At 45.4% G+C, this 27,500-nt stretch overlaps 1 protein-coding gene across 1 annotated transcript in view; it reads right to left on the reverse strand.

Moving 5' to 3' along the window:
• The window catches only part of dock1 (dedicator of cytokinesis 1), a 458,484-nt gene that overhangs the window by 12,459 nt on the left and 418,525 nt on the right, over window positions 1-27,500 (reverse strand). The window contains 3 exon segments of the mRNA XM_080789704.1: window positions 3,447-3,584; window positions 20,610-20,693; window positions 23,682-23,858. Coding sequence (XP_080645830.1) covers window positions 3,447-3,584; window positions 20,610-20,693; window positions 23,682-23,858 — 399 coding nt within the window.

The following is a 27,500-nucleotide window of genomic DNA, read 5'->3' on the forward strand; positions in this document are numbered from 1 at the left end:
ACCTACCTACCTACCTACCTACCTATATACCTTTTATACTGCTTTAGCCCTGTTTTTAAATCTCCACGTCTCAGCTTCACCTTACCTCCCCTCATACACACACACACAGGCACTCGCGTGCGCTGAAACAAAGGCATATGTGCTGGACTGCTGGTGGTTGTAAAAGGTTTCGCTCGCTCTGGAGTGTCGTCAGAACACAAGGATGATGAGGCAAGATGTCCCAACCATTTACGAACCATTCATGATGACTTAAGTAGACATGAAACACAAGTCACTGTTCAAGGACGCACAGGGAAAAGGTTTAGAACAGCTACCGCTACGTGCCTGCGGGGTGTGCTCATGCACGCGTGTTGGGAGCGTGTGCGTTGTTTGGGGATTCATTGTGAAAGGAAGAGATATCAACCAGCACAGTCAGCAACACAACAATCCGGTAGGCTGCGCACATTTCCTCCCAGGCCTTGTGGCAAAAAAAATCACAGTATACATTATTTAACCCGCTTCAGCCCGCCCTGCCAGTAAAGTTAAAATATCCTGCAGTACAGGTCGGCCTGCGCAACACTACCTACCTACCTCCCTATCTATACGAACCTAACAACCTACCTACCTACTACCTACCTACCTACTACCTACCTAGCTACGAACCTAACAACCTACCTACCTACTACCTACCTACCTACTACCTACCTACCTACAAACCTAACCTACCTACCTAGTACCTATAATTACCTACCTCCCTACCTACCTATACGAACCTAACAACCTACCTACTACCTACCTACCTACAAACCTAACCTACCTACCTAGTACCTATAATTACCTACCTACCTACCTACATACCTACCTCCCTATACGAACCTAACAACCTGAACCTACCTACCTACCTATGAACCTACCTACCTAGCTAGTTACCTAGCTAGTTATCTACCTACCTACAGTACCTACCTACCTATACAGTACCTACCTACGTAACCAAATCTGATTTTGCGCACGTCTACCCTCTCTCTGACCTCAGCGTCCCTGTGTCTCTCTCTCTCTTTCTCTCTCTCTCTCTCTTGGTCTACATTCATTCTCTCCGGTCCAGATGAAGCAGAAAATGCCTAAAATACCATATCATCTTTAAAGTAATGAATCTGACAGTACTTAAAGACTGACATGAACAAAGCCCCCCGACCGACAAGCCAAAACCTCTGTGCACTGAAAGTGGTTTTATAAAACGAGGGGAAAAAGAGAGATCTGATAGCACAGCCATTTATATCATGGGCCAGATAAGTGCTTGGCTTTTCCTCGCTTTTCTGAAAAGGTCACGGCCCCTTTTCGCTCTAATGCGAGCTGCGAGGGCCTTCCTCACCTTGGGCGAGGTGGAGAGGAAAGCTCGGCTGAGCAACAACTAACCCATTTAGACCTGAGATCAGATTCTGAAAAAGCTATGTTTCTATGTCAGTCGTTCTTCGATTTTTCAAAAAATAGCAGACCTACAAGCTCGTAGCGCGCCACTCGGTGGCGCGCTATGAGCTTGTAGGTCTGCTATTTTTCAATAGCTAAAGCATAACATAATGCTAACACCAAAAGGGGTTCCCGCCCAGAATGGGTTAAGTCCGTATCGTGGCTGTCGTCGAGACCGAAACCTCGTATATCGATATTTCAACAATTTAGATTTTCTTAAATTAATTCCCTTCCATACTTCTTCACCATACAAGAGTGTCCCACAAAAGCAGATCTACAAGCTATTTTCAGTCATTTTAAATGTAAAAATATATATACAGTACATATCAATAAAAAAAGGAAAGGTTTTGGACATACAAGGTTTCCACCTGACAGCGTGGAAGTTCTTCATCTAGCCCTCTGCTCTTAAACCATTAAGATTGATTGTAATGGGAAGTGCGTTTATAGTTCTGGAGCCAGAAGGGAGAAGAGTTTGGGACGTGTGGAGCGTTTTTAGTGAAGGTTCTTCCAGGTCACAGCGTAGCTCGACACATTTAAAAAAAGAAATCTTTGAAAGGATTTGAAATGGTGAAATGGGACATTCTGCGTGCGTAGGTTTTGGTACTTTAAGTCTAGTTTGATGCCAATCTCTTTGTGCTTTAATCAGGTCAAACATGGAATCTAGGCCTTTCTTGTAACAAGAGTATGTTTCTATGGTGTTATTTTCTACTGCTGCTTTTACTGGATAAGTAAAAAATGATCAGAACTACTTCTTCCACCACTACTGATTTAACCCATTTAGATCCGACGTCGACATTAAAAAAGTTTCTGAAATACCTACTGTATGTTTCTATATCAGTGGTGCTCAATATTTCATTTCAAAAATGATATTTAATTGGCCGCCGATCCCCATCAGAAAATATGTTGTTCCAGGGACCCCCCCAGAAGAAAAAGGAAGGGTTGAGTTTAAAACGTTCGCTCGGAAAGATTTGCGCTACATTTATATGATGATTTTTCAAAAATAGATCTACAAGCTCGTAGCGCGGCACTCGGTGCCACGCTATGAGCTTGTAGATCTGCTATTTTTCAATAGCTAAAAGTAGAACATAATGCTTAAAACACCAAAACACAACGCCACATCGCTCACCAGCTAAACCCTGGTGTGTGTTTGTGTGTGTGTGTGTGTGTGTGTGTGTGTGTGTGTGACTCCACCACCTAACTCCAGTTGGAGGGATTAGCAAGCAGTTAGCGCGCGTAGAAAAACAAACACAGCGTTCAGCGAGAGGTCCTCATGAGAGATCAGGGACGATAGCATTAATCAAAAAGGCAAGACCTTTGTGTGTGTTTTATCTCCTTCCTCGGGGCAGCCGCTAAACGCCTCCATTGTATAAATTCGTAATTGCTGGCAACGCCGCCTTGCACTTTGTGTCGTGTGCGTGCATTTTGAAACAGAGAAACAGAAGCCTTTTAAAACCGCTTCAAGCCCTGCTCCGCTCACATTCCGTCGTACGAGGCTGAAATAGCCGATCTACAAGCTCACACAAAGCATGGCAAGCAACGCATTGTGAGCTTGCAGATCTGACTATAAATAAATAAATATTGGCGATGGCAAAATAGGGACACCAGGTTGAAAGTGGTTAGAAAACGGAAGGAGAATACACTTACGGCACTTGTCTACTTTTACAAGTAGACAAAACATGCATTTTGCAGATGATAACTGCAACTACGTAACTAACTAACTAACCAACCAACCTTTTCACACATACCACTGAAAACATGGTATGCACGATTAATCGGTCAACCTTTCTGTATCGGCAATATCGAAACTGATATCAAAATAATATAATGGTTTTAGCCAATATTTCTATTCATGTTCATCTATGTTTCAAAGTGAAGCTGAAAAAGCATTTCGTGAGCATCCGGCATGCAGTTTCTACATGCTGCGGGGGACCCTATACTCCAACATTTCATATACTCAACATGTCTCACATGTCCTCAACATGCCTGCAGGGTTCAACACTCACCAGGGTCTTGGCCCCGTACTGTTTCTCCACCTTCTCGCGGAGCTGCTTGAAGCACGCCTCCAGGCGGTCGTGGAAGGGCCTCAGGGCCTCCGTCACCTTCTCCCCGTGGATGCGAACCCCGTCGGCCAGGTACGGGATCTGTGGGTGGAGCAGAGGAGAGAAGGGGGGACTGTCATTAGACAGGCGTTTTGTTTCTCCAGCAGGTTTTTAAGACTGACATTTTTTGCACAAAGTCACAACTTGCTGTCATATTATACGCTGCCTGTAATGTTCTCAAGAACGGAGGGCTCAGAGGGGGAAGAAAAAAGTTTGGGAATCATTGTGTGTGGAGTGTGTGTGTGTGTGTGTGTGTGTGTGTGTGTGTGTGTGTGTGTGTGTGTGTGTGTGTGTGAGTGTCATGTTACCGTGGTAACTATACCCCCGGGGCTGTTTTTAGTGCACTTATATCTTAAGCTCGACATCCTTTGTCGTGCCGAACAGATCAAAGATCAAACATCGACAAGCTCACGAGGAGAAGCAGTCGGAGGGAGAGAAAGCGTGAGGGAGGAGAGCGAAGGGAGCTAAAACTGGTATAAAAAAATAAATAAAACAGCAACACAGGGTTCAATTCTTCCCCCGGTTTCTTCTAGTTGTGCTACAGAACAGTAATAAGTCTTCAGTGGAGGAAGAAGTATTCAAGACTTTCTATTTTATTTTATACTGAAAAGTAGTGATACTACAATGAATTGCATTTTTATAGCTCTTTTCCAAGTGCTCAAAGCGCTTTACAATGGTTCATTCAATCATACATTGGGAGGTGAAGCTGCGAACAGTCGACGCCAGCGTCCTCACTTCCCACATTCACACACCACCAATCACACCGACCAACTCATTGGAGGCAATGTAGGGTTCAGTGTCTTGCCCAAGGACACTTAAGACATGTGGACAGGAGGAGCCGGGATTCGAACCGCCGACCCAGGGATCATTGGACGACCTGCTCTACCTCCTGAGCCACAGCCGAAGTATTCAAGACTTTTTATTTTATCTTATACTTATGGCAAAGTAGTGATACTACAATGAATGCAGACATGTGCAAGTAAAGGCCGTCTGGTATTCGGTATTTCAGCTGTGACGTATAAGCGCCCCCTCCAGAGATACTTCCGGGTCCTGCTTTTGTGTCGCTTTTGTGTCCCCATAGAGTTATACTGTGTCCCTCGTCCGACTAAATCTGAGACGAAAACAACCACAGAAGTCTCATTTTACCGCTTTCCTTGCAACAACAAAGCTACTGCAGTAGCTTAGTTTTGACCATGGTCTCCCAGATCTGTACTGTGACAGGCCGTCTGCCCCACACTGAATACTATCGCCATTTTATTTCATTGTGTCAACTAAATCCTCATTAAATGCAAACTAGATTCAACATGCTCATTCTAAATATGCCCCCGAAATATTGTAAAGCGTACCGAAATATTGGCCTCTGAGATGTAGGCTAGTGAAGTCAGTAAAATACTGCAATTTTAGTACTGCAATACTCCAGTAAAGTAACAAGAAATACCTCAAAATTGTACTTATTGGTACTTTACACCACTGCTCACTGCATGCAGCAAACACAAGTGTTGTGGTGATACAGTAACTTGGTGCTTATTGCATACAGCTCTGCAAGGCAGCGGCAGCCGTACCGTAAGTGAGAGATATTGTGCCGGCGGGGCGTTAGAGAGAGAGGCAAGAAGACGCCTCAACGCTTTTTACTCCCATGAATAAGTAAAAAAGCCCAAAACAAAAAGAATAGACTGCATTAGAAGGGGAGGGGAGGGGAAGGGGGACGGGACTTAATTCACGCCTTTTAGGTTACCAGTTGAGTCCCAGTGAGAGAGAGAGAGAGAGAGAGAGAGAGAGAGAGAACGCTGGGAAATATACGGCGAGTTAAACAACACAGTACTTCTGTAACCTAGAGTGGTTCGGTGTGTGTGTGTGTGTGTGTGTGTGTGTGTGTGTGTGTGTGTGTGTGTGTGTATTTTATTTTATTTTTTAATAAAAAACTGTGGGAAAAAAGGTGTTGCAGTGAGAATGAGTCCTTTGCATGAGGTTCCATCATGCCTTGTTAGATCTCATCAGAATGCTTTGGGCTATCCCTGATTCCCTGCCCTCACCAGAGTCAGAGAGTATCAAACAATATCCAACAATATTTCTTTATGGCCGGTGGGGATGCGTTTCATCCCTTCATTCTGGTCCGACTGAATTCAATAATAACCCATTTTAGGACTGACACCAGATTCTACAAAATGTCTTCTAAATCATGACAGTTTTCTGAAAAACCTAATGTTTCCACATCAGTGGTTTTCAAAGTATTTCATGTCAAGGAACCACCCAAAATGATATGTAATTCGCCGCCGACCCCCATCTGAAAATATGTTAAAAAAACATTCTCGACTAGTGTTGCGCTCGGTTGCTCTGCTGGGCGGACGGCCACTTCGATTTGTTGTTATACGTTTGAGTAAATTAGTTTATTAATTCATTAAGTAGCCGTGTAATAAGCGGGATTATGAATGGCTAGGTGCGGAGATGCGGAGCGGAGGTGGCATAATCACCCTAGTTGGTGATTTATTCATCAACAATGACCACCTCCTAGCCATTCATTATCCATTGCATATTGTACCTGTACGAGTTACTGACAAATAAACCCTTCTTGATTCTTACAAAAATGGCTCTCACTCTCTCTGTTCTTTTTGTTTTGCTTTGTTTAAACATTTCATCATTATCCAACTCTGCTCGTCTCAACCACCAAAACAAGATGAAGGTAAGTACAAAGAGAGAAAAAGTATATTTTTTGCGCTCATCTCGAGCATAAACTCCCCCAGAGTCCGGCCCCCCATTGCGCCCATCTTTCCCAGGGTCCTCTCCTCTCCTCTCCTCTCCTCTCCTCTCCTCTCCTCTCCTCTCCTCTCCTCTCCTCTCCTCTCCTCTCCTCTCCTCTCCTCTCCTCTCCTCTCCTCCACAGCGATGCCAGCAGCAGCACCAGTAGTTAGACCTGATGCAACCAGCTGCAACCGTTTCAAAACTAAAACCCCTACCTATTATTTGACAAAATAATTAAACACAAGAGGTGAGTTTAAGCCCTCAGTTTAATGTCTAAATGTACTGTGTGGAATCGTCTGCAATAGAAACAACAGTGTCAGACTGTAAAGACAACCACTGAGAAACAAAAACCCCCAACAACAGCACACCAGTCAGTCACATCATGGTTCATTTAACTCCACATAGTGACAGGCGCTCAGAGACTCCAGTGCATTCCTTAAATCTCTGGTTCAGGTTCTGTCACTATATTCACCAATAGAAGGCTCTGTAGTGTAGAAGATGAACTGAACTCTCCTTATATGGCTATGATGGGCACTCAAGACATACTGGTCGGATCTGCGGTGCGAGAACTCTAGGTGTGACCAAAGGTTTGTATTACTAGAGGCCCGAAACTCTAGGAATACAAAAGGTCCAGGTTTTAAGCATCCAAACACGCACGCGCACATTTCCACAAGTGCACACTACACTGTGAGGATCTCCCCTTCGATATTCACTTAGTCATCACCACAGGGACCTCTTAGAATGAATGGGTGGGCGGGAGGGGAGGACTGAGGGAGGGAGGGGGGCTCCCCAGATTTAGAGAGATATGGGTGCAAGGCTAGGAGAGAGGGAAGATGTGGGAGGGAATGGAGTGGGAGTTGGGAGGAAGATGTGGGAGGGAATGGAGTGGGTGTGGGGAGGAAGATGTGGGAGGGAATGGAGTGGGAGTGGGGAGGAAGATGTGGGAGGGAATGAAGTGGGAGTGGGGAGGAAGATGTGGGAGGGAATGAAGTGGGAGTGGGGAGGAAGATGTGGGAGGGAATGGAGTGGGAGTGGGGAGGAAGATGTGGGAGGGAATGGAGTGGGAAGATGTGGGTGAAGAGAGGTAAAACAGGGAGAATAAGACGGTTCGAATGAGAGAAAAAAACAACTACAGAGAGAGAGAGGAGAGAGAGAGAGAGAGAGAGAGAGAGAGAGAGAGGATGTGGGCAGAGACAGACAGACAGACAGAGAGGAGAGAGTATCAGTGAGTGAAATCTGGTGGCAAGATGCACATCTCCCAGGATACCCACGTCTTTTTATAGAGACGAGGATGATATAACGCTGTGGTGGCATGGCAACAGAACTGTGTGTGCAAGGTGACTGACTGACTGACTGACTGACTGACTGACTGTCTGGCTGACTGACTGACTGACTGACTGACTGACTGGCTGGCTGACTGACTGACTGACTGACTGACTGACTGGCTGACTGACTGGCTGACTGACTGGCTAACTGACTGACTGACTGACTGACTGACTGACTGGCTGGCTGACTGACTGACTGACTGACTGACTGACTGACTGACTGACTGGCTGACTGACTGGCTGACTGACTGACTGACTGACTGGCTGACTGACTGACTGAGGGGACACCTGCACACACGTTGTGGTATTAACACGTATAATGCTGAGTTTGTCAGAATAAAGGCGCTATAGAGTGCCAAGCAGATGAGGCAGATTTTACTCTGAAAAGCCCCGCCTTCCATTTCTCCCCAAAACCGGGAGGTATAGCCTAATGTTCCATTACTACATCACGCTGTCAAGTGTCATCTCTCTTTAGAAGTGTTAATATTCATAACGAGATGCTTTTGGTTAAGTCAGAAATGAGGCCAGAACATCTGCGTTCTGATCAGAACCACATGGACAGCGCCGGCCGTAGATTCAGAGATAATAGCAAGATTCGACAAGGTCCGACTGACTCGACACCGGGCACTGCACTCCCTGTGGGGGTGTGGAACACTGCCCCCCTGTGGGGGTGTGGAATGCGCATGTCGGGAGTGGGGAGAACAGTTCTCGAGTTATGTGGATTACAACAGTACACACAGACGGAGACTTGGTGCATCTGACATCATTCTGACGTCTGCATAGACTCCATATTTGGGCATGCCTGACAAAGAACTCCATAGATGGGCATAAAAGGGACACAGAGATAATATTTGGGTGGGGCATGCATTTCCAACTTGCATCGTTCCAAGTAGGCCAGTGCCCAACGGGGCACCGCTCTAGTACTGCATACATACAAATGGCATGTATACAACACTCTGGATTGTCGTTCCCGTGCGGTTTATTCCCCAGCAGTGAAAAGTTGGGGTTGTTAAGTGGAATGCGTGGGTCGAGGAGGGTGAGAGGAGAGATTTCCCCCTCTTCTCCTTCCTCGGGCCAAAGTTAATTTCATCTAATTAGACACAAGAGAGCTCTGCTGTAATGAGGCAGACGAGACGCCGCTGCCATCGCCTGACAACACAAAATAACTAAATCATTTACTGTGATATCCGTCTTCCACGTGTCTAGTGCAGCGCCATGTTGATTTGGACAGATCCTTTGAGGGTGAACTTCTGTTCGGCAACCGACTCACTACACCTCTCGGGCTATGGGAGCTTTCTTAACCAGCGCTTGGACATAAAACACTGGCATAATTCTTTAAATCATTTAGAGAAAGAGGTTGAGCTTCAGTACTTGTTACACGTCCAAAAGATGAGAAAGGTCACAGAGCTCACACTTCAGGTCAAAGAGGATGACATGCTGACATTTCCACTTGCATGCACACGCACACACATGCACACGCACACACACACACACACACAAACGTGCACACGCACACACATGCACACGCACACGCACACACACACACAAACATCCAACGGTTGCGCGTGGCGGAACAGATCCGTCAGCAGAGAAGTGGAAACATGAGCATTTCGTCCTCTTTGACCTGAAGTTTACTCCACTACATCTCAGAACCAAATACAGTACGTTCCATTATTCACTCAACGTGTACCTCCACTACCGCACCGCAACAGGAACTTTGAACCACAAAGGGCAGGAATGAATGGACCCTTTATCCTTTTCTTTATTTTATTTTTTTTTACAGCAGAGCATCTTGACATACTTGCATACTTCAATTAGAATGATCAATTATTTAATTTCCTGTTCTCAAAATGTCTTTGTTTGATTCGCTCATATGTATCTACTTGTCCTTGCTTTTGACTCGTTTTATATATTTCACTGTTGTTTTGTATAATTGTACTGTATTCTTTTGGTCCATGTTTAACAGACAGTAGAAAGGCCTGGGATGGAGTGAGAGATAAGATAGTATCTTTCATGGATGTTACTGTTAATTGTTGTGCGATCTGTTTCTTGTCATTGTTTCTGTGTCGTTGTGCCCGAGGACCCCATCGAGAATGCTGTGCTACATCTCAAGATCCTGCAATCGAATTTGAAAATAATAAATAATAAAATAAGCAGCTTGAAAGGTAAAACCATTAACTCATTTAGACCTCTGAACAGTTTTCTGAAAATGTTTCTATGTCAGTGTGGTGCTCAACCTTTTTCTATGTCAAGGACCCCCAGAATGATCTGTATTTGACTGCGGGATCCCCGTCTGAAAATATGTTGTTACAGAAGCAAAGATTTGAGTTAAAAATAATATATATATTCAAAGATTTGCGCCACATTTTCATGATCTTTCAAAAAATAGCAGCTCTACAAGCTCTACGAGTTTGTAGATCTGCTGTTTTTCAACAGCTAAAGTATAACAGTAATGCTTTTAAAAACACCAAAAGGGATTCCCGTCCAGAATGGGTTAAATAGGGGTCTGTTTCATTTGGGAGCCAGCATTGAGACGGCACACGGTAACACCTCAAATGAATGTTATCATGGCCTCCAGGAGTCGGTGTTTACCCGTCACAACGGCCACTGTGGGGGGGGAGAGAAAAGGGTCTCTATTGTTACCGACTGTCTGCTTCCATTTATGACTGACTCCATAACCAGACCGTGTGCACTCATCCTCTCCGCAGGTTGTTGGGAAACATTAATTATCTAATCAGACATTAACCGGAACAAACTCCACTGGAGAAAAACAACCTCGCAATTATTAAGTACTTCTAAATCAAACCTAAAGACGTTTCCGTCTTTTCCGCTGCATAGTTTTCTTTTTAAAAATGTATTTAAAGGTATATTCAGTGATTTCACTAAATTAAAATACTGTATCACTTATTTTTTGGATAATCCTCCCTACTATGAAGTGTGCTGATCATATAAGGAGTTCCTCCCAGGGTGAAAAAAACCCTAGTTTCGGTTTGGGCTTTGGGTGGCAAAGCCTTCATCCAATCAGGATGAGAGGGGCCTTCCTCCAATCATGATCGAGTGTGTGTATGTCTTTCTATCATCGTCTAGGACCGTCAATTAAGCCACAATCACCACCATTCGGTGCATGGTCTGTATTTGGTGCAGCTGGTCACCACATATATAATGTGTTTGGCACAGTAATTGTGTCATGAAGTAACTCTGAGGACCCCCTATGGGTCACGGACCCATAGGTTGAAGACCCTCTGCTGCTATACAAATAAACTGGCCGTCGCCCAGGCCGGGTTTACACACTACAGCGCAGACACACGACGACGAACCGCATCATGTGCCAGAGATATTATTGTCACAGCTCATTACCTGATTCCCCTACCTCATTATCAGATGAGTTCATTGGGTGTGTTGGGGGGGGGGTGCGACGTGCGTTTAGTTTCTGTTGATTGGACTGGGAGTCTTTTTGCCTTCATTTGTCTCCTTCTGACACATTTGGGATGACAGGTATAAACAAGCCCTGGCGTCTCTGGCAGCAGGAGAGACAGCTTCTGATATGCCTTTCTCACATCAGAACATTCTTCTGATATGCCTTTCTCACATCAGAACATTCTTCTGATATGCCTTTCTCACATCAGAACATCTCTGGTTTAGTCATCACTTTAAAGATGTGCGTGCGCACATGCGTGCACGTGTGTACTTGTGTTACTATACTTATGAGGGCCAAATAAAGTGGCGGAAGAAGTACTCGGATGCTTTACATATAGGTAAAAGTATCGATACTGCAATGTAGCAATGCTCTGTTACAAGTAAAAGTCCGGAATTAAAAATACTTACGTACTTGAGTAAAAGTACAGAAGTAGGCTATTGGTATCAAAATGTGATTGTAGTACATGTATACAAATCTTTTGAATAATAGTCACATTGTGATATTAGGTTTAGGTTTAAGGGTTGGTGTTCTGACCAACCAGATTTGCCGAAAATAGACAATTTACAAGCTTGTGAGCTTGTAAATTTACAAGCTTGTGAGCTTGTAAATCGTCTAGTTTCGGTTTAGGAATAGAATAAAAATAAGTCCTCACTAGTGTGTGCGTGTGTGCGTGGACGCGTGTCTGTGCGTGGACGCGTGTCTGTGCGTGTGTGTGTGTGTGTGTGTCTGTGTGTGTGTGCGTGCGTGTGTGTGGCGTGGGGGTCGGAGCCAAATGACAGTTTTAATCATTCCCTTTGTGCCGGAGGAAACAGCGTCTTGGCTTGGTTACGTTTTTCTTTTTTTTAAACACTCACTCAACAGAATGAGAAAGAAGACATTCCTCCTCAGAAACCCCGTCACACTTCTGCCAAGAAAGGAACCCTTTCAAGTCTTTTTCACTTGGAAGCCGTTGTAAAATAACGTTGTAAAGTTCGACGGAGATCCTCGAGCAAATTACAAAGAGAATATAGCCTCCTAATTACTACCAATGGTTTGGGGTCATTCAGATCTGTTTAAGAAAGGCAGTGTGACATTTCATTCACCACCACTCCCTCTCTGATGCAGAACGGAATCTTTCTTAACTAAATGAAACCTATCCTGCGGGCGTACCATTCTGCCAAAATAGGTGAATATTCAACGGAAAATAGATAAGTTATTTATCCCTAAAGAGATTTGGAGTATAGGGAGAAAACGTGGGTGTACATACGGTACATACAACAGAGGAAAGGCCCGCTCAACTCAATGGGCTGTATTTTGCGTGTCTTAAGTACCAGGTCTTATTACCTAACTTGAGTAAACTAAAGACCTGGAGGCGTGATCAATGCTATTTGGCCACTCAGAATAGCCAAATGGCATTGATCACGCCTCCAGGTCTTTAGTTTACTCAAGTTAGGTAATAAGACCTGGTACTTAAGACACGCAAAATACAGCCCAATGAGTTTAAGGTGCAGATACTTAACAACTCCAACAACAAAGGAAACCTTCCGCAATTTTCAAAAGACGTGATTTGAAATGGGACATGCTGCACAATGAGTACTTTTGGCACTTTTAAGTACATTTTTTAATTTGACTTGTTTTTACGTATTTCTATATTTACAGTATTGATACTTTTACTTAAAGTAAAACATTTGAGTGCTTTTTCCACCACTGCCAGAATCACGACTATAAGCGTGCAGCGTTGCGTTTCTGGAACAAAGAAAAAACTGCAACTCTGTTCTTTTAACCCATTTAGGCCTGACGTCGAAATTTAAAAAAATGCCTTGGAAATGCTATCAGTTTTCTGAACAACCATCTATGTCAGTGGTTCTCAAACATGTCAAGGACCCCAAATATATATATATGACATCGGCCGCCGACCCCCATCTGAAAATATGTTCCCAGTAGCAAAGACTTGAGTTAAAAACTCGCTCTGAAAGAATATATTAAAAACATTTGAGCCCCATTTTCACAATAAAAGAAAATAGCAGACCTACAAGCTCTATGCGCTATGAGCTATTTTTCAATAGCTACATTATAACATAATGTTTAAAACACCAAAAGGGGTTCCCGCCCAAAAATGGGTTGAATCAAAGCTGAATACTTTTCGGTTTGCAGCTGATTTTTGGGATCCTTTGTTGTGCTGCACTGTGCTTTTATTGCTCTTATTTTTATCCGTTTTACTTTGTTATTCTCTTAACTCTGTAATAATGACTATTTTATACTGTTTTCAAAGAAACTTTTTGTATTAAAGAACCGGAGAGATATGGGAAGACCCTGCATGGTTACTGAACACACACACACACACACACACACACACACACACACACACACACACACACACACACACACACACACACACACACACACACACACACACACACACACACACACACACACACACACACACACACACACACACACACACACACACACACACACACAAGCAATGATTGCTATCGGAATCTAAAGCCCCTTTAACCCTTATTTAATACTAAAATAAATACAACGTTAATATTCTTTCATGAGAGTCATCTGCATTAAGAAAGCAGCCTTCTAAGTATCGCATTTGTATCCGTCTCAAACATCCCATAATTAGAGACGGCGCTCGAAATCCGATTCCCCGAAAAAAACGCAATAAGAAGCTTATCGAGCACCCGGTATCAATAAGCTTTGGGCTTATCAAGCCTGTTATCGAGAATACGCACACAGAAAACTGTGCATCTTCTCTTCAGTGGTTCTGTGGGAATGTTGTGGTGCTATACAGCAGCTCAGTGGTTCTGTGGGAATGTTGAGGTGCTATACAGCAGCTCAGTGGTTCATAGGGAATGTTGAGGTGCTATACAGCAGCTCAGTGGTTCTGTGGGATAGTTGAGGTGCTATACAGCAGCTCAGTGGTTCTGTGGGAATGTTGAGGTGCTATACAGCAGCTCAGTGGTTCTGTGGGAATGTTGTGGTGCTATACAGCAGCTCAGTGGTTCTGTGGGAATGTTGTGGTGCTATACAGCAGCTCAGTGGTTCTGTGGGAATGTTGAGGTGCTATACAGCAGCTCAGTGGATCTGTGGGATAGTTGAGGTGCTATACAGCAGCTCAGTGGTTCTGTGGGAATGTTGAGGTGCTATACAGCAGCTCAGTGGTTCTGTGGGAATGTTGTGGTGCTATACAGCAGCTCAGTGGTTCTGTGGGAATGTTGTGGTGCTATACAGCAGCTCAGAGGTTCTGTGGGAATGTTGAGGTGCTATACAGCAGCTCAGTGGTTCATAGGGAATGTTGTGGTGCTATACAGCAGCTCAGTGGTTCATAGGGAATGTTGTGGTGCTATACAGCAGCTCAGTGGATCTGTGGGAATGTTGTGGTGCTATACAGCAGCTCAGAGGTTCTGTGGGAATGTTGTGGTGCTATACAGCAGCTCAGAGGTTCTGTGGGAATGTTGTGGTGCTATACAGCAGCTCAGAGGTTCTGTGGGAATGTTGTGGTGCTATACAGCAGCTCAGTGGTTCATAGGGATAGTTGTGGTGCTATACAGCAGCTCAGTGGTTCATAGGGAATGTTGTGGTGCTATACAGCAGCTCAGTGGTTCATAGGGAATGTTGTGGTGCTATACAGCAGCTCAGAGGTTCTGTGGGAATGTTGTGGTGCTATACAGCAGCTCAGAGGTTCTGTGGGAATGTTGTGGTGCTATACAGCAGCTCAGTGGTTCATAGGGAATGTTGAGGTGCTATACAGCAGCTCAGAGGTTCTGTGGGAATGTTGTGGTGCTATACAGCAGCTCAGAGGTTCTGTGGGAATGTTGTGGTGCTATACAGCAGCTCAGTGGTTCATAGGGAATGTTGTGGTGCTATACAGCAGCTCAGAGGTTCATAGGGAATGTTGTGGTGCTATACAGCAGCTCAGTGGTTCAGTGGGAATGTTGTGGTGCTATACAGCAGCTCAGTGGTTCATAGGGAATGTTGTGGTGCTATACAGCAGCTCAGTGGTTCATAGGGAATGTTGTGGTGCTATACAGCAGCTCAGTGGTTCTGTGGGAATGTTGTGGTGCTATACAGCAGCTCAGTGGTTCATAGGGATAGTTGTGGTGCTATACAGCAGCTCAGTGGTTCATAGGGATAGTTGTGGTGCTATACAGCAGCTCAGTGGTTCTGTGGGAATGTTGTGGTGCTATACAGCAGCTCAGAGGTTCATAGGGAATGTTGTGGTGCTATACAGCAGCTCAGTGGTTCTGTGGGAATGTTGTGGTGCTATACAGCAGCTCAGTGGTTCATAGGGATAGTTGAGGTGCTATACAGCAGCTCAGTGGTTCATAGGGAATGTTGTGGTGCTATACAGCAGCTCAGTGGTTCATAGGGATAGTTGTGGTGCTATACAGCAGCTCAGTGGTTCATAGGGATAGTTGTGGTGCTATACAGCAGCTCAGTGGTTCATAGGGATAGTTGTGGTGCTATACAGCAGCTCAGTGGTTCTGTGGGAATGTTGTGGTGCTATACAGCAGCTCAGTGGTTCTGTGGGAATGTTGTGGTGCTATACAGCAGCTCAGTGGTTCTGTGGGAATGTTGTGGTGCTATACAGCAGCTCAGTGGTTCTGTGGGATAGTTGAGGTGCTATACAGCAGCTCAGTGGTTCATAGGAGATAGTTGAGGTGCTATACAGCAGCTCAGTGGTTCATAGGGATAGTGGAGGTGCTATACAGCAGCTCAGCGGTTCATAGGGATAGTTGAGGTGCTATAGGGCAGTGGTTTTCACGGTTTCTCCAATATTATATTCCAAAAGTAAAAAAAAAAGGTCAATTGCCGTCCATCTGGTAGAAAAGTACTGTATTTGAAGACCCTAGTAAAATGTAGTGCAAATTATATTTCCACGTGGGCCTGTTGTAGCGCCACCAGGAGGCTTTTTTTTTGTTGCACATGTCTTACTCCTACGGAATATTACTCCTACAGATTTTGATCTGTAGGAGCATGATCTCTATAGTCATGTGACGGATGTGTCCGATATCATATGCCACCCTGGCAAATTTCTAACATTTGCTGGCCGACAATAACCTACCCAACCAATCATATCATCATATGGTATCATAATTATTATGATACACCATACCAAACAACAAATATAATACCAACCTAACAAACATGGCAAGGAAATGGCTGTGTGCGCCACGGTGTAAAAAAGACACAAGGCCGCGAGGAAATGAGACGCGTACGTTTCTGCAACGCGAGGCTGCAGGAGGCTCAAAACAAGCACTTGGCAGGGAGAGATTATTATTATTCATAATCAGATGAGATCACCAGGAGACCACGACAGAGTGCCAAGATGACCTATTTATTAACCCATTCTGACCTGAGATCAGATTCCATTACGAGGTTTCCACTGGACACACACTGGTCTGATCAACCTATTCTGACCTGAGATCAGATTCTAAAAATGTCAGTCGTTCTTTGATTTTTCAAAAATAGCAGACCTACAAGCTCGTAGCGCGCCACTCGGTGGCGCGATATGAGCTTGTAGATCTGCTATTTTTCAATAGCTAAAGCATAACATGATGCCAACACCAAAATGGGTTCCCGTTCAGAATGGGTTAACAGCCGAAAACAAAAAGCTACTCCCTCCTCCAAACCAAAATTATCCCATTCCATTCTAACCTGAGATCAGATTCTAAAAATGTCTTCTACATCCTGACAGTTTTCTGAAAAAGCTTCTGTTTCTATGTCAGCCGTTCTTTGATTTTTAAAAAATAGCAGACCTACAAGCTCGTAGCGCGCCACCATGAGCTTGTAGATCTGCTATTTTTCAATAGCTAAAGCATAACATAATGCTAACACCAAAAGGGGTTCCCACCCAGAATGGGTTAAATTAATTTCTCCTTTCTGTGGAGACTGAAACTGAAGGAGCTCCCGTGTGTATCCGAAGCCATTTGTGTTGTTCATAACCATAGAAACCGAACATAAGGCATGAAAAACACGTCCTCTCGTGTAATACTGATGATTATCCTGGAGTGCAGAGCGGGCAGTGGGCACACATTGTGTAATTTGTGCTCTCATTGTGGGGATGGTTAGTTGGAAACAACATTACAAGTAGTTGATATTATTCAGCGCACGCGTGCGTCTCAAGTCCCGACGGCCCTTTTGCCACACAGGCCCAGGAACTGCTCCTCCACACAACACCAGCCGACACCTCCAAGGCTTCCTGGGTGAAGGCCAGATGGAGGGACCAGTGGAAGGCAGCAGAACCATCCAGGCTTCACCACTACATCCAGGATCCCACATTATGTTCCTGGCCAGCACCTGCCCCGCAAGGAGTGGACAACCCTCAACCAGCACCTGCCCCCCGCAAGGAGTGGACAACCCTCAACCAGCACCTGCCCCGCAAGGAGTGGACAACCCTCAACCAGCACCTGCCCCGCAAGGAGTGGACAACCCTCAACCAGCACCTGCCCCCCGCAAGGAGTGGACAACCCTCAACCATCACCTGCCCCCCGCAAGGAGTGGACAACCCTCAACCAGCACCTGCCCCCCGCAAGGAGTGGACAACCCTCAACCAGCACCTGCCCCCCGCAAGGAGTGGACAACCCTCAACCAGCACCTGCCCCCCGCAAGGAGTGGACAACCCTCAACCAGCACCTGCCCCGCGCAAGGAGTGGACAACCCTCCACCAGCACCTGCCCCGCAAGGAGTGGACAACCCTCAACCAGCACCTGCCCCCCGCAAGGAGTGGACAACCCTCAACCAGCACCTGCCCCCCGCAAGGAGTGGACAACCCTCAACCAGCACCTGCCCCGCAAGGAGTGGACAACCCTCAACCAGCACCTGCCCCCCGCAAGGAGTGGACAACCCTCAACCAGCACCTGCCCCGCGCAAGGAGTGGACAACCCTCCACCAGCACCTGCCCCGCAAGGAGTGGACAACCCTCAACCAGCACCTGCCCCGCAAGGAGTGGACAACCCTCAACCAGAACCTGCCCCGCAAGGAGTGGACAACCCTCAACCAGCACCTGCCCCGCGCAAGGAGTGGACAACCCTCCACCAGCACCTGCCCCGCAAGGAGTGGACAACCCTCAACCAGCACCTGCCCCGCAAGGAGTGGACAACCCTCAACCGCCTGAGGAGTGAGGACGGGTGTCTGACGTTTTACTGCAGCCATGCAGAAATGGAGTCTCACAGACAGTGCCCACTGTAATTGTGGGGATCCATTACAGACTGTGGAACACGTGCTGACCAGCTGCCCCATATATACCGGCCACCGAATGGTGATCGTGGGTTAATTGACCTAGACAATGACACACTGGACTGGCTTGCTGCAACGGAGCTGAAGGTCTAATACATACGACAGAAGAAGATCTTATTATTCGTACAGTGGATGGATTCCAATTCCCCAGGATAGGAAACCAAGGACCTCAGACCGAGAGGATAGAACCACCTCCATATCTTGCCAGTCTGATCGGACGCTACAAACCTTCCACCGTGCAGATCTCAGATCAGCCAACGCAGGGAAACTGGAAGTATACATCCACTAAAAACGCCCGGGGACAATGCTCCGCACGTCCCAAACTCCTCTCCCTTCTGGCTTTTGCACTTTCCATCATAATCACAATCATAACTGCAGACTCACTCCCAATCTTCCGCCGTAGTCTGAAAACCCACCTCTTCAGACTCCACCTTAGCCCGTATAGCACTTGCCCTAGCCTCGATGACCTTACAGGCATTATGCAAAGGCTCAACTTATGTAAATTAGATAGCATTTTTGTAGACATAGCACTCTATAGTGTATGTATACGCATAATTTCATTATATAGACATTCCACTGTTCTTAGCGTATACGCACTATTATTATTATTTGATGTACAGTAGTACCATGTCTTGTTCTTGCTTACTCTGCTAAATGCCTAAACTGTAAACCAGATCGTTGACCCAAGAGCCAGGGTGGAAGTCAGAAAGAACCGCATGGTGTTGTGTGGTGTGTTTGTTCATTGCGAACGCGGTGAGCACTAACTATGAGACCTAGCAGATCATGTCTGTCTGTCTGTCTGTGTGTCTGTGTGTCTGTCTGTCTGTGTGTCTGTCTGTGTGTCTGTCTGTGTGTCCGTCTGTCCCGCTTTTGTGCCCATATATGGAGCCGAGTGATTTGTTTGTGATTGATGCAACACACTCACACACCTCATATTTGGACGTATAGCTGCTTTGGGGACTCCTTATATGGTTATAATATGCGTTCGCTTCCCGCGTTTGCGCGTCTTACTCGTTTATATGCCCCTGATATTATACTCGCAAGTCGGTATTGCGCATATACTCAAATATTCTGTATTCTGTATACTAAATCAGGCGTACGGGTGTGCGCGTAACGAAAGTACATTTACTCCAGTACATTACTTAAACCTAACAGTAATTATGTAAACTTATATAACTCCGTACTTCTCCTTGAATACAGAGTTACAGACATTTAAAAAAGTACGGTACTAAAGTACAAGCATTGAGCTTTTTTTTTCTCCCCTGCCAATTACTTTAGGTAATATATATATATATTTGGCTTATAGTAGTTACTTAATTAGAAGTATATCTTCTTGACGCCTACACATTTGTACTGTTATATTGTACTAGTATATTATTGATACCTACCGGTATATAAAAAATGTAAGTACTTTTACCACCATGCACTGCCTCTTGTCTTGCTGTGCATGCACTTCCTCCTCCCAGCCCTGCGGGGGTTGTGTGTGTGTGTGTGTACGTGTGTGTGTGCGTGTGTGTGACTGTGTGTGTGTGTGTGTGTGTGTGTGTGTGGGGAAAGGGGGGTGCAGCGCACGCAAAACCTTCATCTACTCTCGTTCTCTCTCTATGCTTGCTTCAGCAACCTTCCACTCCACACACACACACACGCACACACGCACACACACACACACACACACGCACACGCACACACGATTGTATACCCGCTGAACTTTTTGACACAGATTTCCCCCCGCTCCGTTTAGTTACAGTTAGCGGCTTGCTTTTCTTTTCCTGAGGGAGCGAGAGTCCCCCCCAGCCCCCCCCCCCCCCCTCCCCCCAGCCCCCTTCAGGGAGCGAGTCCCCCCCCAGCCCCCCCCCCCCCCCCACACACCTCTCCTGTGAGAGCGTTCCGTCTGTGACGCGTCGTGCACAGAGAGCTTCAAGCCTTTCTTCGCCTGCTGCGCTTTAAGTGAAGGTGAGACACCTTTTCACTCCTAAATGCCACCACACATAGTCACATACGACCGTGAAAAGTAATTTACACTACTGAGCATGGCCCAGGTGTACTGTATATATATATATAGCTCATATTGTACACACATACTCACGCACGCACGCTCACAGAGAAAATGGGACTTGGGAAAACCACTTGACACCCAGAAATGTAATGTATATCCACACACTCTCACTCACTCTCACACACACCTTTTCAGACTATAATGCGACCACATAGGAGACGCGAAAAGTAATTTACACTCTTCAGCAGGTGTATATACTGTACAGCATACAGATCATATTACACGCACGCAGGCACGCAGGCACACACGCACGCACGCACACAGGCGCGCAAGACTGTCGTCCAATGCACCAGTCTCACCTGCCAGGCGATGAGGTCCTTCAGCTTGTCGATCTTGTCCAGGTCTTCTGGGTGATCTTGCATGTACTTGTCATTGAAGAAGGCCTGTAGGGGAGAGGGAGAGAGAGAGAGAGAGAGAGAGAGAGAGAGAGAGAGAGAGAGAGAGAGTGTCACACAAACGCACACACTTCCTCCGTCTCGGTTCATCTCCATAAGACATGAAATCGTTCCAAAACACTGATACATAATGGCAAACCAACCGACCGCCCGCCTACTGTATGACTCCATGTTTTATAGGTGGCACAAACACACGAGAGGTAAGAGAGTGTAATTCCTCTCACAGATGAGCTGCCTGTGGCGCTATGCCGCGCGCGACGCCTAACCCATAAACCACTGGGAGGGAGGAAATAAAAACCTAGAGGATCGAAGCTGTACCGAGGATATTAATAACCCATTTTGGCCTGACGTCAAAATAAAGAAAGACGTTCGCTCTGAAAGAATATATATTCAAAGATTTGTGCCGCATTTTCACGATTTTTCTAAAATAGCAGATCTACAAAGCTTGTAGCGCGCCACCGAGTGGCGCTCTACAAGCTTGTAGATCTGCTATTTTTCAATAGCTATAAAGTATAACATAATGCTTAGTTAAAACACCAAAAAGGGGTTCCCGCCCAGAATGGGATAAAGCCAGATTTATAACTTTGTTGCGCAGGCGGACGTAGCCGATTCACAAGCTCACAGCACGTGGCGGATGCGACGTCTATTTCCGGATCGGTGCGACGCCGTCGTCGTGCGAGAAGGCATAAATTAGGCAGAACACGGTATACATGTACAGTACAAGGCTTTTCAAAATGAAATAATGGCCTATAATACCCTATATGACATTTAGAAGGCAAACAATGTGACGATGATGATGAAAAAATATGTTGTTATCGGGCCCCGATAACCCCGAGCATGGCACGGTGCCATGCTCGGAGCTCATGGAATATGCATGAAGTTTCCAGGAGGAAGAGGAGGAGGAGGAAGAGGAGGAGGAGGAGGAGGTTGCTTTGAAAGCTTCGCAACGAGCCGTGAACGAGAGAGAGAACCTGGCGAAACGTGCGGGCCGAAAACATAAAGCGGACTGTCTGTCTGGCGGTGTTTGACATTTTGTGAACTTGCTGAGGTGGGCAGATTTAACACCAAATAGCCTGAAAAAGCCTTATAGACAATTTCTGTGTATTTATTTTAACGGAGAACAGATATATGTACTGTAATGTGTGGACCTTGCATCTTCTGTTCCCGTTGAAAGGTGAAAATGTTCCATTCTATTCTATAATTTAACAGCTTTAATGCAGACAATTTACGGCCGTCTCTCAGGCTAGACTGCAGCCTATATGATTAAAGTTACCTCTGAACAGCCACTGCACCGACCGCTGAGTTGCTTGTCATGAAAATCCTCTTTAAAAAACGGTGTATTCGCTTGTTGTATATTGTATAAAAGTACGGCTTGTTCCTCCGGCAGACTCTCCATTGTAAACAATGGGACTCCATTTCCCAGAACCCTTTGCACGCCGGCGCGACGGACGTTTTTTTTGCGATGACGTTGTCAAAACGCGTCTTATATCCCATTCTGTCCGGTGGAATTGACCGTATGATGATTAAATGATTAATTAATAAATGATTCAATGATTAAAAACGTGGATTAAACAATGAAAACATAACTCAGGGAACTCTCACATCGCAGGGAAAGTGTTCTAAAATTAATTAACTCGGGCAACTCGTGAATAAAAGTCTTAATTAATAGAACAGAATCTCATTCAATATTCTCCTCTGATCTATAATCGGTGTCATGTATGAACACACTTTCTGCACGTGCACATATACAGTATGTTGTTCCAGGGTTGTTGGAAGAAGCAAATATTTGAGTTAAAAACGTTCGCTCTGAAAGAATATATATTCAAAGATTTGCGACACAATTTCATGATAAAAAAGGGGCTCCCGTCCCGTCCTGGACAGATTAACCCGTTTGATGTTTTAAGCATTAACACCTATAAAAGTAATCTAAAACCCACTATGCATCCTGCAAAGAAAAGCAATCAGAACAGTTAACAAGGCAGGATATCTGGATCACACTAATACACTATTCTTACAATCACATATCATGAAGTTAATGGGCCTTGTTGAATACAAGACTGCACTAATTATGTTTAGAGCAAGGAAAAATATTGTACAAAAAATGTTCAGTGATAGAAAAGGGGGTTATAATTTAAGACGAGAACTTAATTTCAAAGTACACTGTGTTAAAACCGAAGAGTATGTGCATCTCAGTTTGTGGAGTTTAAGGAGGTGCAACTCAGCCCTAACATTAACCACTTTAGGAGGTCATATAAAATGATTATATTTGGGAGGTTTACTTGGACGAGGAGGGGCGGTGTTGACGCATTGAGTCAACACAACTCTGGTTGTCTGTCCTAGCACCTTTGTGGCAATCCAGCCTTTGGATGTTGTTTTGTTTTGTTTAGTTAAAGTACCGGTTTTACCAGTTCTATTGATTTTATTTCTGTTATTTTTTGCTCTATTTTCATGTCTTCCTTTAAGCAACGATGAATTGGGTTGTTGTAAATATATGTGTGTATACATGTATATATATTTTTAAGTTATATGGGTAAAAGCAAAAGGGGGTATAAGTTTTATACTTCACCCTACTCCTTTTCGGACATTGTTGGAGTATTTTCTTTTTGTTTCAGTTTTGTTTTAATGTATTTAATTTCAAATAATGTTCGAAATAAACTCATTCATTCATTCATTATGTTATGCTTTAGCGCGGCACTCATAGCACGGCACTGAGTGCCGCGCTACGAGCTTGTATGTCTGCTATTTTTAAAAAATCGCGTAAATGTGGTGCAAATCTTTGAATATATTATTCTTTCAGAGGGAACGTTTTCAACTCAAATCTTTGCCTCTGGGAGGTGGTCCCTGGAACAACATATTTACAGATCATTTTTGGGTTCCTTGTCGTGAACAACACCATCGACACAGAAACATGAGGTTTTTCAGAAAACTGTCAGGATTTTAGAAGACATTTTGTAGAATGGAGCTCAGGTCGCTCACCTTCTCGTAGTTGGCGAAGCCGCCCATGACGGCGGGGTCCACGATGCCGTTGAGCAGCATGGACAGAGGGTTGATGGGCAGGTTGGGGTCGTTCAGGTGCCTCTGGACGATGGTGCTGATCTTCTCCGTGGTCAGCTGCATGGTCTCCATGGCGTTCTCCAGGGGACTGATCTCCTCCTGAACCACAAACGCAAAAATAATTATTCAAAAAAATCTTTAAAACACTTTTTTGAAGATGTGGAATGCACTCCCCCCGATCATCTCAGAGTTGCCTTCCTCCCTCCCTCCTCCTCCTCTCCTTCAAAACCTCACTCAAAACCCACCTCTTCAAGATAGCTTTCTGGTTAAGATGTCCCCCCTCCCCATTCATATCCATCCCTTGCTTAGCCTTTTATGTTTTTAACCTAGCACTGATATTTTTACTTGCTTTGCTTTGTTTTTCTTGTTTTCTTGAATTAAAGTGTGTTCCCTGCAGTGTTTTATGTAAAGCACCTTGGGTACTTAAAAAAGCACTATATAAAACTGAGCTATTATTATTAAGAGTCCATTTGATTCAAGCTGTTCCAGAACACAGCTGCTCCCCATGAGCAGGCCATGATTCCCTTCCCAAAGGCCTTGATTCTTCCGGAGTACCCTTCAGTCAACTGCACTCGATGCTCTCACATAGCATCGATCCGTATCAGAGTACACTTCAATCGGTCCCGAGACAATACCTCCAATGTGGTCCCGGGAACAGTTGGGTGATCCACTCCGGGGGACGGTATACGCAGCATTCACACTGTACCACAACATCTGGTCCAAGTGATCCCGAGTGCACACCCGGGACCATAGTGTGAATCTGCGCTTATTGTCCCAGAGCAAGACTCTTCAGTTCTAACACCTAGAAGTACTCTCCACTGAGGGCTTATCATAAGTGTCTGAGCAGCCATCAGCCGGGTGAAGCAGACACTCCTTATTGGCCTCAATGGACTAACAAAATCCACCAATATTAGATCGATAGATTTATGCGAACATTTAACCCCCGAATAGGGACAGTAGGTTTAAAAAAAATAAAAATGTGCTTTACTTCTCCGAAACAGTCCTCCCCCAGGCTCTGTGACTGTGATAAGCGGTGGTCAGTCACCCAGTCTCTGTAACTGTCACCACCTTCCCCTGCGCTGAGCGGTGGTCAGTCACAAAGTCAGAGGGTCAGTTAGTTCCATAATGGCGGTCATAACTCACAAGCCTATACCTTCAAGGTGGTTATCTCTGTGTGTGCGTGTGTGTGTGTGTGTGTGTGTGTGCGTGCGTACCGCTACTCGTGTCGAGCTCTCTCGGCTCGCCGCGTCAACACGAAGCGACGATGTCATCGTTAATCATCTGGCCGTTTATTCACCTGTGTCAGTACCGACCCGTCCACGAAAACCCCGCCCCCCCACCCCACCCTCCCCTTCCCTCCAATCCCCCGACCGACCCACAATCATTTTTCCTTAACCCATTTTGGGCGGGGACCCCTTTTAGGTGTTAGCATCATGTTATGCTTTAGCTTTTGAAAAATAGCAGATCTACAAGCTCATAGCGCGCCACCGAGTGGCGCGCTATGAGCTTGTAGATCTGCTATTTTAGAAAAATCGAAGAACGACTGACATAGAGACATAGCTTTTTCAGAAAACTGTCAGGATGTAGAAGACATCTGATCTCAGGTCAGAATGGGTTAATGAATGGGGGTTACGCCATTAGAAGACGGGGCTGGATCCCCTTAGCTGCACACATTTATCACCCGGAGGAGAGGCTGAGCAATGAATCATATTCCATACTGCCCATATACAGTACGTGAACTCACACTCTGTGCTGTCGGATGAAGACGGATGGCGAGCGGCGGGCATATAGGGAAATCTCCGCCGAATGCCGTGTCAACAGAATATGATGGGTTGAACGAACGGGGAGAAAGGGATGAATAAGATATCTGGTGATGCTCACCTCAGAGCCAGTCCAAGCCCTGAATGAGCTGAAGGTAAAGGAACCGATAAGAACCTGCAGCGCTGGGCTGGCTGGCTGGCGGAGGAGGAAGTACCGGTACTTTATTTTATATAAAAGTAGTATAGAACTAGCAACACCACAATATGGGAACACTGTATAGAATGTTGTAGAATCTGTTCTCAGGTCCTCTGGCCCACAGAGAGGCTGCATGAGGAGGCTTATGGGGGAAGATAACATGCAGAGAGAGGCTGCATGAGGAGGCCTATGGGGGAAGATAACATGCAGCTGCATGAGGAGGCCTATGGGGAAAGATAACATGCAGAGAGAGGCTGGAGAGAGAGAGAGAGAGAGAGAGAGAGAGAGATGTCTCCCTGAAAAGAGCTATCAGACCTGAGAGATGTGGGGCAACCTTTGTAATGCCAATGCTCTCCATTTTGATGAATAAGGTCACACACCTCAATTTGATACCCTTTAAAAAAAAATATCTCTAGGACCCTAATCTACACGTTAAAAATCTTTTTATTTTATTTTACTCTGAGCGTGTAACCATTACATTTTGTACACGCTTAGAGTTACAGAGTCTGGAGTGGACTGGATGCTCGATGGAGATACCTTGGGGAGGAAAGGAGAGGGAAAGACAGAGAGAGAGAGAGAGAGAGAGAGAGAGGTGCCCTTTTCACAGGCTATTCAGCAGCGGTTGACATGAAAGGGACTAATCAAAGCGACAAAAGGCATAATTGATTGTGCCGTTGCTCGTCCGCGGCTAATTACGCTAAGTATTTGTTTTTTGGACAAACACGGCGGCACATTAACCCATTTAGACCTGAGGAGTGAGGACGATTAAAAAAAAAAAGGCTTCTAAATCCTAAAAGTTCACAAAAAATAAAGTTCTCAAACTATTTCATGTGAAGGACGCCTAGAATTATTATCTGTATTTGGTCTATGGTCCCCATCTCAACATATGTTGTTCCAGGGACCCGCCCCCCCCCCCAGAGTGGCACGCTACGAGCTTATAGGTCTGCTGTTTTAGAAAAACGACTGACACATAGAAACAGAAAACTGTCAGAATGTATAGAAGACCTTTTTAGAATGTGATCTCAGGTCGATAATGGGTTAAATGAGTCCGGCGGTGGAGCGCCACCTGATTGATAACGCTATATAAGCCACTCCTGCGTGTGAACTGATAGCTCTCTGTCCTCCCCCCCCCCCCAACCCCCCCCCCCCCTCGCATCGCATCGTCTGTCAGCCTGCACGGCTTGGCATTCTCTCTGACACACCGTGTGTCAAACCTAAGATATCACTGTGTGCCGCCTGACGTGTTTTATAACACTTAGGATGCTAATATAAGGATCCCTCTCAAATAAAACCACGCGGGGGGGGGGGGGGGGTGTGCCTCAAGACGTGTATAAGACTCTTTTAGGTCCTTTTTTATCCAATTCTGGGCAGGAACCCCCTTTTGGTGTTTTAAAGCATTATGTTACGCTTTTAAGTATAGAAAAATAGCAGAGGCACATTAGATAATTGACACATAGGGGTGAAAAATGGGTTACAAAATGTGGGATAATAAAAAAATATATATAAAAAAAGAAAAATAGCAGATCTACAAGCTCATACAGCGCGGCACCAAGTGCTCGATGACGCAGCTCACAAGACAGCTTGTAGGTCGGGTTATTTTGTGTGTCTGTGTGTGTGTGTTGAATCTGCCCCCTTTTAAACAGTGTGTGCCCTAAATCAATGTGCCCCCCCCCCCCCCCCCCACTCACCCCCCCTTCCCTCTGGCACACACAGAACAAGGAGGGTAAACGTACACTGACTGTACACAGAAGTTAGCCCAGGATCTGGCAACCCCCGAGACACTGC

The sequence above is a fragment of the Protomyctophum bolini genome (assembly GCF_963924005.1).
Source record: "Protomyctophum bolini genome assembly, chromosome: 18".
Taxonomy (NCBI): domain Eukaryota; kingdom Metazoa; phylum Chordata; class Actinopteri; order Myctophiformes; family Myctophidae; genus Protomyctophum; species Protomyctophum bolini.